This window comes from Meleagris gallopavo, chromosome 1 (assembly GCF_905368555.1).
Source record: "Meleagris gallopavo chromosome 1, MGAL_WU_HG_1.1, whole genome shotgun sequence".
NCBI lineage: Eukaryota > Metazoa > Chordata > Aves > Galliformes > Phasianidae > Meleagris > Meleagris gallopavo.
The window spans coordinates 130,293,649-130,305,925 of NC_139404.1; the positions used below are offsets into that span (position 1 = coordinate 130,293,649).

At 41.0% G+C, this 12,277-nt stretch overlaps 1 protein-coding gene across 3 annotated transcripts in view; it reads right to left on the reverse strand.

The window, feature by feature from the left end:
- CRACDL (CRACD like) overlaps positions 1-12,277 on the reverse strand; it is a 62,173-nt gene that overhangs the window by 5,223 nt on the left and 44,673 nt on the right. For all 3 annotated transcript variants that reach the window (XM_085213753.1, XM_010727693.4, XM_010727687.4), the window contains exons 8-9: positions 8,679-10,293; positions 492-688 (exon numbers count right to left, since the gene is read on the reverse strand). In XM_085213753.1, the coding sequence (XP_085069879.1) occupies positions 492-688; positions 8,679-10,293 (1,812 nt within the window). The remainder of the gene's footprint in view (positions 1-491; positions 689-8,678; positions 10,294-12,277) is intronic.

The window sequence follows — 12,277 nt, forward strand, 5'->3', positions numbered from 1 at the left end:
AAGTGCAAATGCTATTTTTATCCTGTTTCACTTCTCAAAGCTTTAAACGTTGCACTAAAATCCTTCTAGGACTGGGCTCTACATTCGTGTTAGATCAGTCAGAAGGTAGAGGAGATTCAATGAAATGGTGGAGAGAGTATTGTATCGATCCCATTGCATTGAAAGAGACTGTACAATATGGTACTGCATTTTGGTTATCTTAGCCTACAGTCCACACCTTACCTCTGCTAAGTATGCAGTGGGCACCTAAGAAATTTTACACACGTCACATAGTTCCAGGATTTTTTGGATATACAAAATTACTTATGTGAATAACCAGGGAATTCTGCGTCTGTAACACATTTATGAGAGCAGTGTTTTTGTTGTTTATGGTTGTACTCCTTAAGTATCTGTCATCATTATGGCATCTGAGTAGTAAAATAGCAGTGGATTCAAGGAATATTACATAAATGTAATAATATGAAATCATTGCAAATTTGTACTGTAAGTACCTCTGTTCTTTCCTTCTCTTTATTCTGTTTCTCTGTATCTGATTTAGTATCCGGAGTGACAGGTTTCTCTCCATCAAGCTCCTGCTCCTGCTGCATTCCCCACTGCTTCTGCCTTGCGATGGTGATCCAGGCTGGCTCTGTGGGACTGTCAGGCTCCCTTCTGGAGTCTCCAGCAATCACCAAAGACACACTCCTCTCTGTTGACAGATTATTTATATGCATGGTTATTTGAAAGAGACTTGTAATTAGCTTCAGCTCTTGCTTGCTCAATATGCTGATTTGTCATGTGAAGTGTGATAAGCCTGGGTAAATAGGAACTCTTTTCAGATTGGTCTCCAGAGAACAATCCTCATGTTTTCACTAAGTTACCACTCTACTGGTGAAAAACCTCTTCTTACCCTTGTTCAGTTAGAGTTCAATGTCATACTGTGGTTGTGAACAGATTATTCACATTGTCCTTGAGGCAATCTGCTGTGCATTTGAAGATTTACACCACATTTTCTCCTTCTTCTTTTTTTTTTTTTTTTTTTTTTAGCTTTTCTGACTAGTTTTATTCTCCAGATGCTTTTGTAGGTATTGTCCTAATTTGGGCCAAGTCTGGCTCCACTCTGACACAAGGTGCCAGAATCAAGTGTAGTGGAAGGACTACTTCACATGCCTTGGAGACTGCCTCCTATACACATCAGACTTTTTTTTGCAGGATTACCTTATTCTTATTTCAAGTTTAGTTTTTGAGCTCTAGATCATCTTACTTCCCCTCTCCCCTTCCCTTTTCATATCTGTGCATCTGATTATTTTTACATACAGAGCAGCACTTTGTACTTTTCTATAATAAAAATATTCTTTTCAGACTATGTTTCCACTTTCTCAAGAGAACTCTGATTTCTATTCTTGTTCTCCACTGTGCCTACAGGCTTTCCAGCTTGCTAGTACTTGCAAATGTAAGAAAAATACACTTAGATCTGTCACCCATGTCCTTAAATATACTGAATAGTGCCAGAACAAGGATGGCCACCATTAAAACATAGCCAGCATACTCAGTAGCTCTGCATCAACCCAATGAATAGATTCACCAAGACTGTACTTATGGGAGTGTCATGAGGGGATATCATGACACTTGTTTGCCCTGCCACAACAGTTATCATCTGATTTGACTTTTCATCACCAAACCATGTTGTTTGGAACTTACATCCATGCTATCTTGTGGACATTCATAAATAGCTCAGTCATTCCTTGCAGTATTTCATTTTAAGTGGTATATAACACCCTTTCCCCTCCTATTTTCCCTACCTCATCTCCCTTTTCAAGATCTGCTACTTTCCCTTATTTTCCACATTTCTCCAAGACAGCCACTAGCAGCTCAAGGACTACTAAACAGTCTTCTCTGACTATATTAGGGCTAATTTCATCAAGACCATCATAACTAACACCACTAAGCTGAATTGATGTGATGTCTACTAAGATATCCACAATCACATTAACTCCTTTGTAGGTTGTGCCCATGTATCCACTTAGGCGGTAAGTAATTTGGGCAAAACCCATTAAGCACACTGCCAAGTAAAACTAGGCTCTGTGCTTCATCAGTTCTCAGATCATGCTGCTATGATAAGCAGATAGACTGCCACTACTGAAGGTGATGGTGATGTCTGGTGTTCCTCAGAAGCATCACTTAATGAATATCCACACAGCAGTTAATATTACCAAGGTATTATCAATGTTACCAAGATGTTTCTTCATTGAAGCCTCCCTCAGCCTGGCCAGCCCCTCCCTGTAACTCCACCCCTCCAAACATTCCTTCTTGCTCCATGTCAAGGCCTCAGTTTCAAGACAGGGCCTTGTATAGCTGGCACACCACCACACAGGTCCTTTTCCATGATAACTACAGCCTTTGCAGTGTCCTTTACTGTTTTTAATACGTTGGTCCTCACAAATATCAAAGTTTTTACACTGAAGGCCCTCTCAACTTACCCACCGGCCTTTCTTTGATAGTGGGAATGCAGCTTCTGCCTTGGCTCTGCTAAGGACGTTACTTCTTAGTCTGCTAGGGATGTTACTTCTTAGTCTGCCTGATTCAAAATCACCCTCTGTGTTCTGTCCCATTTTCCCTGTCACACCACAGGGGCTTTCTGTAAACACCGACTAAACTGTGCATTGCTCTTCCTCAGCTCCCACCAAACAATCGATTCTGACAATGACTGCTATGCTCTAGTTCTATTTACCATACCGCGTGTAATGGTCTTACTGCTATCTGTGCTTCCATTTCTGTGTTATCTTTGTGTATTTAGGATTCCTCCTCCTATTGCTTTGATGTGCATTTCCTAGCACAGCAGGGTTCCCAATCCTTCAGCGATATGTCAGGAAGCTGCTATTACAACAGCATTTTCCATAAAGCGGATATTACACAGGGAGGTGTCAAGCACCTGGGCTTTTGAAATAATTTTCATGATGAGAAACCAGACGTCCAAGTAACGCTAATTAAAAGCCAGCCAAATTAGAGCCAAATATGATCCTGGAAGAGATGGTATCAGAATGCTGCCGTTATAGTAGCAGTGAAAAAGCTCTTTATCGACATCTTTAAAGGTTGAAAGATAATGTACCTGTGCAGGCCTGACTTGCGACAGCAGAGTACCATCACCTACTCTGAGCAGAATCAAGAGCTGATCTGCTTCTGGGATGGGCTTTCTTCTTTCATCAAGTAATTACATTTTACTCTTGCTGCTGTGAGTCTTTGCTACAGGAAGTATGTCAGGCAGGCAAAGCAAAGGAAATGTTTTCTTCAGCAAAAAAAGTCAGATGCAATCTGCAGAATTTGCTACCTTCTCCCTTATCAGTCAGCTCAAATTACCGTAAGAGAAGGAAGAGACTGCATTGTATTCACAATCTACTATCTTTCCCATTGCCTAGAGGCCCCTAACATCCTCCTGCTTCCAACTAGAGAAGGCGGTGTGGCAATATACATGCATTGCTGTTTTAGTGACTTTATGGTACTAGCAAAAGATAAAAGGTGGTGAAACAATACAGGACAAAATATGGTAGAGAGAGTCACTCTCACAGTTTAAGATTATCTGACTCTCTCCAATGAAACTCTGGGGTTCTGAATAGTACTGAGAAACTGAAAGCATTCTCAAGAAGCAACAGTTCACAAGAAAAGATGTCTGCACATCTTCCTCATTTCAGTGATTGTTTGATTCCCATGAATAAGTCCTCCCTCCTGTCTTATCTCATCTGGTCATGAGGCAGTCAGAATGCTTTTATAATTCACCATGCATCAAAGCTCAGCATTTAAGGAACCAGCTAGCCACAGTGAGACCAAAAAAACTCAAAAGCACAGTCTAATTCCCATTTCTGATGGAAGTCACATGCACGGCAGCTAGCACAAGAGTTCCCTGTGGTTATGCTCTGCCATCACAGAGTGCTGAATGCAAGCAGAGGCATCTTCTGCTGGAATCTGTGCAAAGCTGACATGCCATGAATGCTCTGTCCTTCGGTTCTCCTTCTGTGAAGCAGAGGTGAGCCTCTTGCTTCTATGGCACATTCCGAAAACTGAATTCTGAATTATATTCTTCGGTTCTTATTACAATATGTTTAAACAACACACTATTCAACTCTCTATTTAATAACTTCATAAACTAATATGGGATGTTGTTGGCAGTGATATATCTCTAATTCACTTATAGGTTTAAGCTCATGATAGTTTCTTCTCTTTGTTTCCTTGGAACAGATTTGGCCTGAGGCTTTTGGAAAGAAGAGCGAGCCCCTTCTTCCACTTGGGAAAAGTCACAGGAAATGGGAGGACACCAGGTCAGAACTTGCCTTCTCTGTGCCTAATGTTTCTATCTATGAACACCTAGCATTTCAGTCGGCTGCTGAAGCCTCTTGCCTCTTGAAACCACACTCAAAAGCTTCCTCCACCCATTCCACCATAGCTACCAAGCACACATCATTGCAGGCCTCTTCACAGGCCTCATCGCTCAGGCTGCTGGCAGCCAGGCTCATACCATTCACCACTTCCACAGCTCTGAGTCTCACCACCAGACAACTCCCAAACCAAACAGAGCCCTCTCTCACCTTCTGAATTCTTTCCCTCAGGTAAGAATCGCCCAAGCTCTTCTCAGCTGGGTCTGATAACAGCAGGGCTGGCCCAATGCTCCCTAAGGGGGGAAATTCCCCTGCTGCAGGTGTTAAGTGCAAGTATCCATTTCCCTCACCATTTTACTAAAGATTTCCTTTTCCTTAGAGATTACAGTTCTGCTCTCACAAATGAAATTTCTTCTGCCTAAATATTGTGAATATGAAAGCATACACTTCCCATCAATAGCTGGATTTATTCTTTCACGTCTATCTGACTGGCTGTGTGAGCAACAAGATGAAGATACAGTACTATTTATGGACTAAAGAGGATCTATGATTGATTCATTACTGTACACTGGTGTATGTACACAGACAAGTGAGAGAAATACATGGCTCTTTCTGTCTACTGACGGATAGATATACTCAATATATTCAAATGTGTGTAAGGTTGTGTGTGTGTGCGCATTGCATACGTGAATAACCGCCACAAAGACATATTTAAACATACTCCTAAGGTTTAGGAATCGATGTGTTTTATGTATGGCCTGAGATATTGTATTGTACTTGTTTCCTTTAAATCTAAAAACCTTTGTGTGGACAAAATATTGCAGAGGCTCTTTATAACATTTAGATCCTGTCTCTGATAATGAGCATCTTATGCCTGTGAGGATTGCAAAGAGTGAGTGCTTTTGCCATACATTTGTGCAAGCAGAATATTGCAACTGCTTAAAGGGCATACCTCTGGTAACAGCAAAGCTAACTTGCATACTCCCTGTGTATTTTGAAAGCAAACATATTCTTAGCTAATCCAAACAACTATACGCAGGGACATAACCCCTTCGTATATGCAAGTGTCATTGTTTTGTAAGACCGCTCATGTGTGCATATTTCTTTTCACATTGTTGTATCTTTGGACAATCACGAAACATCAGGTATCTCACAAAAGTCTTTAAAAATGCAGATGGCATTTAGTATATACCCTGCCCTAAATACTTCTCCTTGTTTATTAATGTACTACATGCATCCGCGTCAGGGTACACACCCAGTTCCTTAATTTCAGAGCACAGAACTCTAAAAGATCTGGCAATGTATTTCTGGCATTTCCTTCTTTAAGCTCTTTGAAGAATTTGACTTCTGGTTGGATCTATACCACTGATGCCAGGAGACTCTTTTTTTTACACCAGAAAGTGCTATGTTTGCATTGAAGTCTATTTCACTACTGGAAAGCAGCCATGATACAAAATAGGCTGACACAACCTAAAAACAAAAGTATTTTGGCAAAAAAAAAAAAAAAAAAGTGTCTTCTTTTCAGCTATAGACAGGACAGCACTAGAACAATGTCTTTTATCCAGAGAGAAACATTTTCTTTGTCACTTCAAAGCTCAAATTTCCTAGGAAATGCATACCAGTTTCCTTCACCATTACAGTCACTGTCCCCCTCCAAGTTCCCTTTTTTCTTTTAGAGAATATCTCTCTGCTACAGTCACTGATTTTTAAATATTCTCATGTGCACATTCACATGGGTATTACTTACAGTTTTGCTCTTGTAATAACCTGTTAGCATGTGTTGTTTCTGCCCTTTACAGGATTTATAGACTATCAACTCCCAAAAACACAGCTTAATTTTTTTTAATTCTTGCAAAGACTTATGCTTTTAGCTCTAGAAAAATTTCTTTTCTGGGCAGATAGAGTGACTAATTTCACACATCCATTAAAAAGTCACCTTGCAGCTGCACAGAGACCAAACAAACCCCTGCTCATTCCCCAGGAAATGCTGGTGACCAGACTGCTGCTTTCCCCTTGGTGGAATAGCAGCCTGCCCGCAGCCCTCATGGGGCCTTTGGTAGCAAGAATGCTGAGAAGCCAGAAATTGAGCTCCATGAACCAAACTGCTCCTGTTCATCCTGTGACACAACAAACTGACTTTCTGCAGATGATTGTATAGGAAAAGAGTATTACACCCCTTTGCATTATGACTCCACAGCTTGCCTTCCTGTTGAGCAGAGGAATTTCCTAACATGCAGCACACAGGAACTCCCTGACAGTGTCAAGTGTTCCTAAGTAGCAATCACAGCTCTTAAGATTGTTGGACAAAATAGAAAGTGGGCAGCCTAGAATACCTGATCACCAGAATTTGTTATTAAGCCACACAATTGATCCCTGGAAGAGTGATGCTGATAGTGCTTTTCAGATTTCTGGCACTTACTAAGATACTCTCCTGAGTCACTGGTCTGAGGCAATAGTTTCAAAGAGCTTAAAATGACATTTGCACAGGAGTACTGTCCCATAAATATGTTTTCTCTCGCATTGCATCCCATGGCTCAAGATGCCCTATAGAGGCACTACAGCAATTCTCCTGCATGATGCTGCTTAATTTCCCCCCACAAAACCTGCTGTTGTGCCCAGATGGCTGGAGAAGATGTGAGTACCTCACTCACCTGCAGCATTTGGTAGCCTGCTCAGGCTGAGGTAGTGACTCAATCCCATTTCTAAGGAGGAAGATCTATAGTGATATAGGAAAGACCTGGAAAGACTTCAGGTCAAGTTGGAGTAGAGTGTTCTCTATTTAGAATTAAGCTTTCACTCCTGGCATGCTAAAATAGCAGAATGCATTACAAAGATGTTCAAAGCTGGAAAACTACTATGGTATAATAGTAACAATTAGATAAGAAGACTAATTACTGCTACAGGCTAATCTGAATCTTCATGTCAGACGATACCAGGCCATGCCAATCTGCTGTAATACTGCCAGTTAGAGAGGAACACATCTGAAACAGTTCTACAGGACCAGCAGCACCAGGTCAAATTCCAGATGTGCACAGCCCTGCCAGTGAGGCCAGGCTCTCGTGCATACATATTTTTGTAGAGAACAGCCCTGAGCCAGGGCCAGGAGTCTCCTTTGTTCCAGAGCCACAGGAGCAGAGGAGAAGCCAGGAGAAATGTGCTCCCCAGCTCCATTTCTTTCCTTTCCTCCTCCTCCTGCATCTATCAGTTCTTAATGCACTTTAGCTGCACCCAGTCTTGCTCAGCTTCAGCAAGTTGTCTGTGGGGCCAGGAAGAGGCTTTTGTACAGAACACGTGGCCTGATACATTCTACCGTCTTCTTTCAGCTTAGTGTTCCCTCTCTCCCAGGCTCGGAGCCTGACCACCAGTGGAAAACAGCAACCTGAAGGGCAAGCTCTGCTGTGGCATGCAGAAACCTCATCTCCTCACATTCTCAACATCAGACTCATGACCAGACAGACTGGGGCAGGGAATAAGTTTCTCTTACATACCGGAAGACCTAAAGATTTTTTTCCCCCATTTTGGTCACTCTTCGAAAAGAAGAGCAGAGTTTTTCCATTATAATTGCTTGAGTGTACTTAACTCGTTTGCTGTGGCTGCAAAGACCTCAGATGGTGGTGTCGCCCTTTCTGTTCTCTGCCTGTGGCACACAATATATTGGTCTCCAGAGGACTGAATTTTTTAACTCTAACCCAATTATGTTTTGGCTTACAATACAGACAACTGGGTGCAATTTAACGATCTGCAGTAAACTTGATCTTAGTCCAGCAAGCTGCGGGGTAGCTAATTCTTGTTTTTAAACAAGGATTGAGTAATGGTAAAGACAAATAAATGAACATGCGAGACTCATAGGAGACAACATATAAATAGTGTGCTGTGCATGCCAGGCAGTTAGCAGTATTTCTGTCTGAATACTATGGCAGGAAAAGGTCTACAGGTCTGAGTCATTCACCTCACACAGGGCACTGCACTTAATATGTGCTCCTGCCTTTTGAATTTCAGAAGGCAGCTCTAAACGGGGACATTTAGTAGCTTGCTACTTCTCTTTTACAATACTTGCTAATGCCGTGTATCTGTTGAGTGTCACTTTGAACATCCTATAAACAATATTATGAAACAGAAAAATCTCAGGTAAAAATGCCTTACTTTGCCTGCTACTTCTTCTCTGCTGTTGTTTTAATAATCGAATGGAAGAATGAGGGATCACCAAAGGCAGAGCCCTCAGCTCCAGCTCACCAGATTTGAGATTCACACAACAGAATGTGTAAATTACACATGGGAAGGTCATTCTTCAAGAGTTAAGACAACTTTACAAAGTATCAAGAGTCTTACCAGGCACTTTACTAGGATTTGTCCTTTTCTCCATGTCTCTCTCTTCATTTCTGGATTCTGGAGCATGAATAGTTTTGTCCTGCTTCTCCTTGCTTGCATTAGTATTTGGAACAGTTGTGTTTTGAAAGACCGGCTTTTTAGGCAACGGAGGTTTGCTACTAAGCTGTTCAGAGGACTTTGCTTTGGATTTGATCTTTTCATGTAAAGAACCATCAATATTTGTATCGGCTGTTTTTTTGATCTCTGCCTTATCATCTTTAAGAAATAAAGTCAATCCCTGATTTTCTAAATTAAATTCTGCGCTGTATCTTTTAATTCCTTTTGATTCAGATGACAAGTGGTCTCTGTATTTCAAGGACAGAGAGGTAGATCTAAGTTTTACTTGAAAAGGATTTTTATCTTCACAGCTTTGCTGATTCGGAGATACTGCAGAAGAATCACTTTGCACCGGAACTGCATCAACAGCTGGAGAACCACCGTCAGCCAAAATTTCTGTAGACTGGCCCATGTTTTCAGAGTCAGATTCTGGCAGCAAAGCTTGGTTTCTGTCACTACTTTTTCTATCTTCCACATCTGATCCCTTCTGCAAGTCTTTGCTCAACTTGTCATTTTTCAAAGAGATGTTCACATTGGACAGGAAGAACCTGGTATTTAATGGATTTTCATACAATGAACCTTCTGGAAAATGTAGGCTTCTGGTTTTTGGCCTTTCCCGTGCAGAGGAGACAGAAAACTTTCTCAAAGCATTGAGTTCATTGGCGGTTGTTTCATTTTTCTTTCCCAAAATCTCTTCTTTGTGGACCAGTGACTGACTGTTCTCTTTATCAGAAGCAGCTGCTTCTTGTACAGTCTTTGCTTTCTCTAGAGACTGAGAAGCATATGATCCCACCTGGGATGAAGAAGAGGGATGTGAAACATGGAATGAATCCGTGGGCTGGAAAGAACCTATGAAAAACTGCTTGCTAGACTCTGATGGCACAGCAACCACCTTCTTTGACTCTTTGTTACAGGACATTTCCACAGGTACTTGATCATCGCTCTGTATGTTTTCTTCTAACCCTTCCAAGCAAATATTATTATTCTGACCAGTTGAAATATCTTCTTCAGATGGTATTTCATGTGCTGAAAACACAGAAGGAAGCTCCTTGTTTCCTTTATTTAAAGTACTAGTTGATACATTGCTACTCACATCCCCAGACAACAGAACCAATGCTGCTGAGGAATCTTTTGGCTTTTGTACTTCTCTGTCTGGAGCGGAATTTAGAGAAGTTGTGGAGCCTTTGCCTTCTGACAGCAGCAAGCACTCAGTCTTCACACACGTATCCATCATTGGTTGGAAGCCCTTTGGTTCATTCTCTGGAAGCAAAGCTTCCTGTGCAACAGCAGACTCAGAAATGGGTTGAGTCACTGCCAGTCTCGAAGCAGGAGGAAGGTCCTCAGGCATCCTGGACTTCTGCCAGGAAGCCACATCCTGTGCTGCAGATGTGCCACAAGGCACTTCTTGATCACTGGTTTTGAATACAGCATCTGGCAAGTCTGCACGCATCTCCTTTTCATCATCCTCTTCTTCTTCTGGTGTACAGCTCAAGTCAGTCAGAGATTCAGACTGGGTCCTCTGCAAGAAAGGAATTTAGAAAGCTCTATCACTATGTGCAGATTAGTATGTTGTTGCTTTGTTTTTTTAAACACGGCATTTACAACCAAGATCTTAGACAGGAAGGCAAAACTTGCCCCCAACACTGAGCATGCTGTTTTCTGAACCTACGTACTGGATGCATTTTTATCTACAAAACTTGGGAATAATGTATTTAACCAATATAAAAGCAATCAGTGACATTCTTTTCTGCACAACTAGGGCTTTCATGCCTTTATAGATGGGAAGTTCATCAAAACAATGACCATTGGAGCGTCCTTGGCACTTGATTCCTCTGAGCATACTGGATATGTTGTGTTGCTCTTAAGCAAAAAGCAGCATTTGAAAGAGAAAATGTGTCCCTTTGTGTTTTGCTACTCCACAATAGCAATAAAAATAAAACAAGCCATTCTTCCTAAAGAGTAAACCTACATCGAAGGAAGAACAAAAAACTAAGAAGCCTGTCAGGTTCTGACACACTATGCCAGCTGATTATCTACTCCCATGCAGCAGTTTTCTGTCTGATCACACTGTAATACAGCATTATAATCTTTCCTCCTTTGTGCACAGGTCTTTTTTTTCCCCCAAGAATTAGAATTCATAAAAGTTCACAAATATGTATGTAGTTACCAGTGAGATCTTGTGATTACATTTCAGTTAAGGACTGGCTAAATATACAGGATTATTTGAAAATGTTATTAAGCTGCTGAATATCCATTTTCACACAGTGCATATATTAGCTCACTGATTCACTGCAGTTTGTTAGTTAAATATATATTTTGGATATGGGCCCTTGTTCTAAGAACACAAAATTCATATTCTGAAGATATTAGGATTTTCCCAGTTTCTTGTTTCACAAGTGCAATGCAAAGAACACAAAGCTACAATGCCTCTTGTGCTTCTAGTGAGGGCCCAGGAATGTAAAAGAAGGTACAGATAAGCCAGAAGCAAAGTGCACAGGCAGGGTTGGCCAGGCAAATATTAATAATGTATTATCTAAACACTGAAACACTCTTCATGAAAAACCAGGAGGGCTCAATCAATGTCAGTTAATAGGTAGAATGGACAAAGCAATTGTATGAGACGTGCTCCAAAAGTAGCACCTCCCATCTTCTGATGTTGGCCCAGGATGCCAGGGGTAGATGTTGGTGGGATGGCAGTGGAGGTTGAACCTTCCCACCAATATCCCATTACACGTTGTTGCTGTGTGACAGATGGCAGCAGAGGGGTGGTCTGACACAACGGTGTCTGACATGGAAGTGTGTGTGAATCAAAGGTGTGTCATTAAATTCCTCCATGCAGAAAAAAAAAAAAAAGGCACCTATTGACATTTACTGATGGTGAATATTTATGGAGACCAAAAGTGGGCATGAGTACAGTGAGGGCTGGGTGGTGCATCTTGCAGATTTTTACAAGTGCAGCATGCAGTCTCTTGTTCATCACTGGTAAAAATGCACAGCTAATGGTGGTGACTTTGTTGGAAAATCATGTTTTGTAGCTGAGACTTTGCTTCATCAAATAGTGCTTTTGTGCACTTCGGATCTGTTTTAGTTTCCTTGGAAAAAAATAGGAAGCATTACTTTTAGAGCAACGTAAGTGTTTTGCTAACAAGTTTACAAGGCAGAAAGAGGTTTGATCAGGCGTTTATTGCTTTACATGATTTTCCAAATAATTGGCCTCATCACTATGCTGTTCACAGCAGTGCTCTACCAAGCCCAAAGATTACACTGAGATTCTGAAAAAGAGAAAAAATACCAGCTAAGCCACATTTAAATACAGAGAGAATAATATATCCTTTGTTAAGCAAACCAATTTAACAGCTTTAATGTATTGAAAACATTAAAAGAAACCACAAACAATAAAGTTCTTTAGGAAGAACTGTAAACTTTACTTCCTAGAAGAAAGAAGTAAACTGAAGCTATGCCTTTCACAGTAAAAAAAAAAAAAAAAAAAAAAGGAAAATATT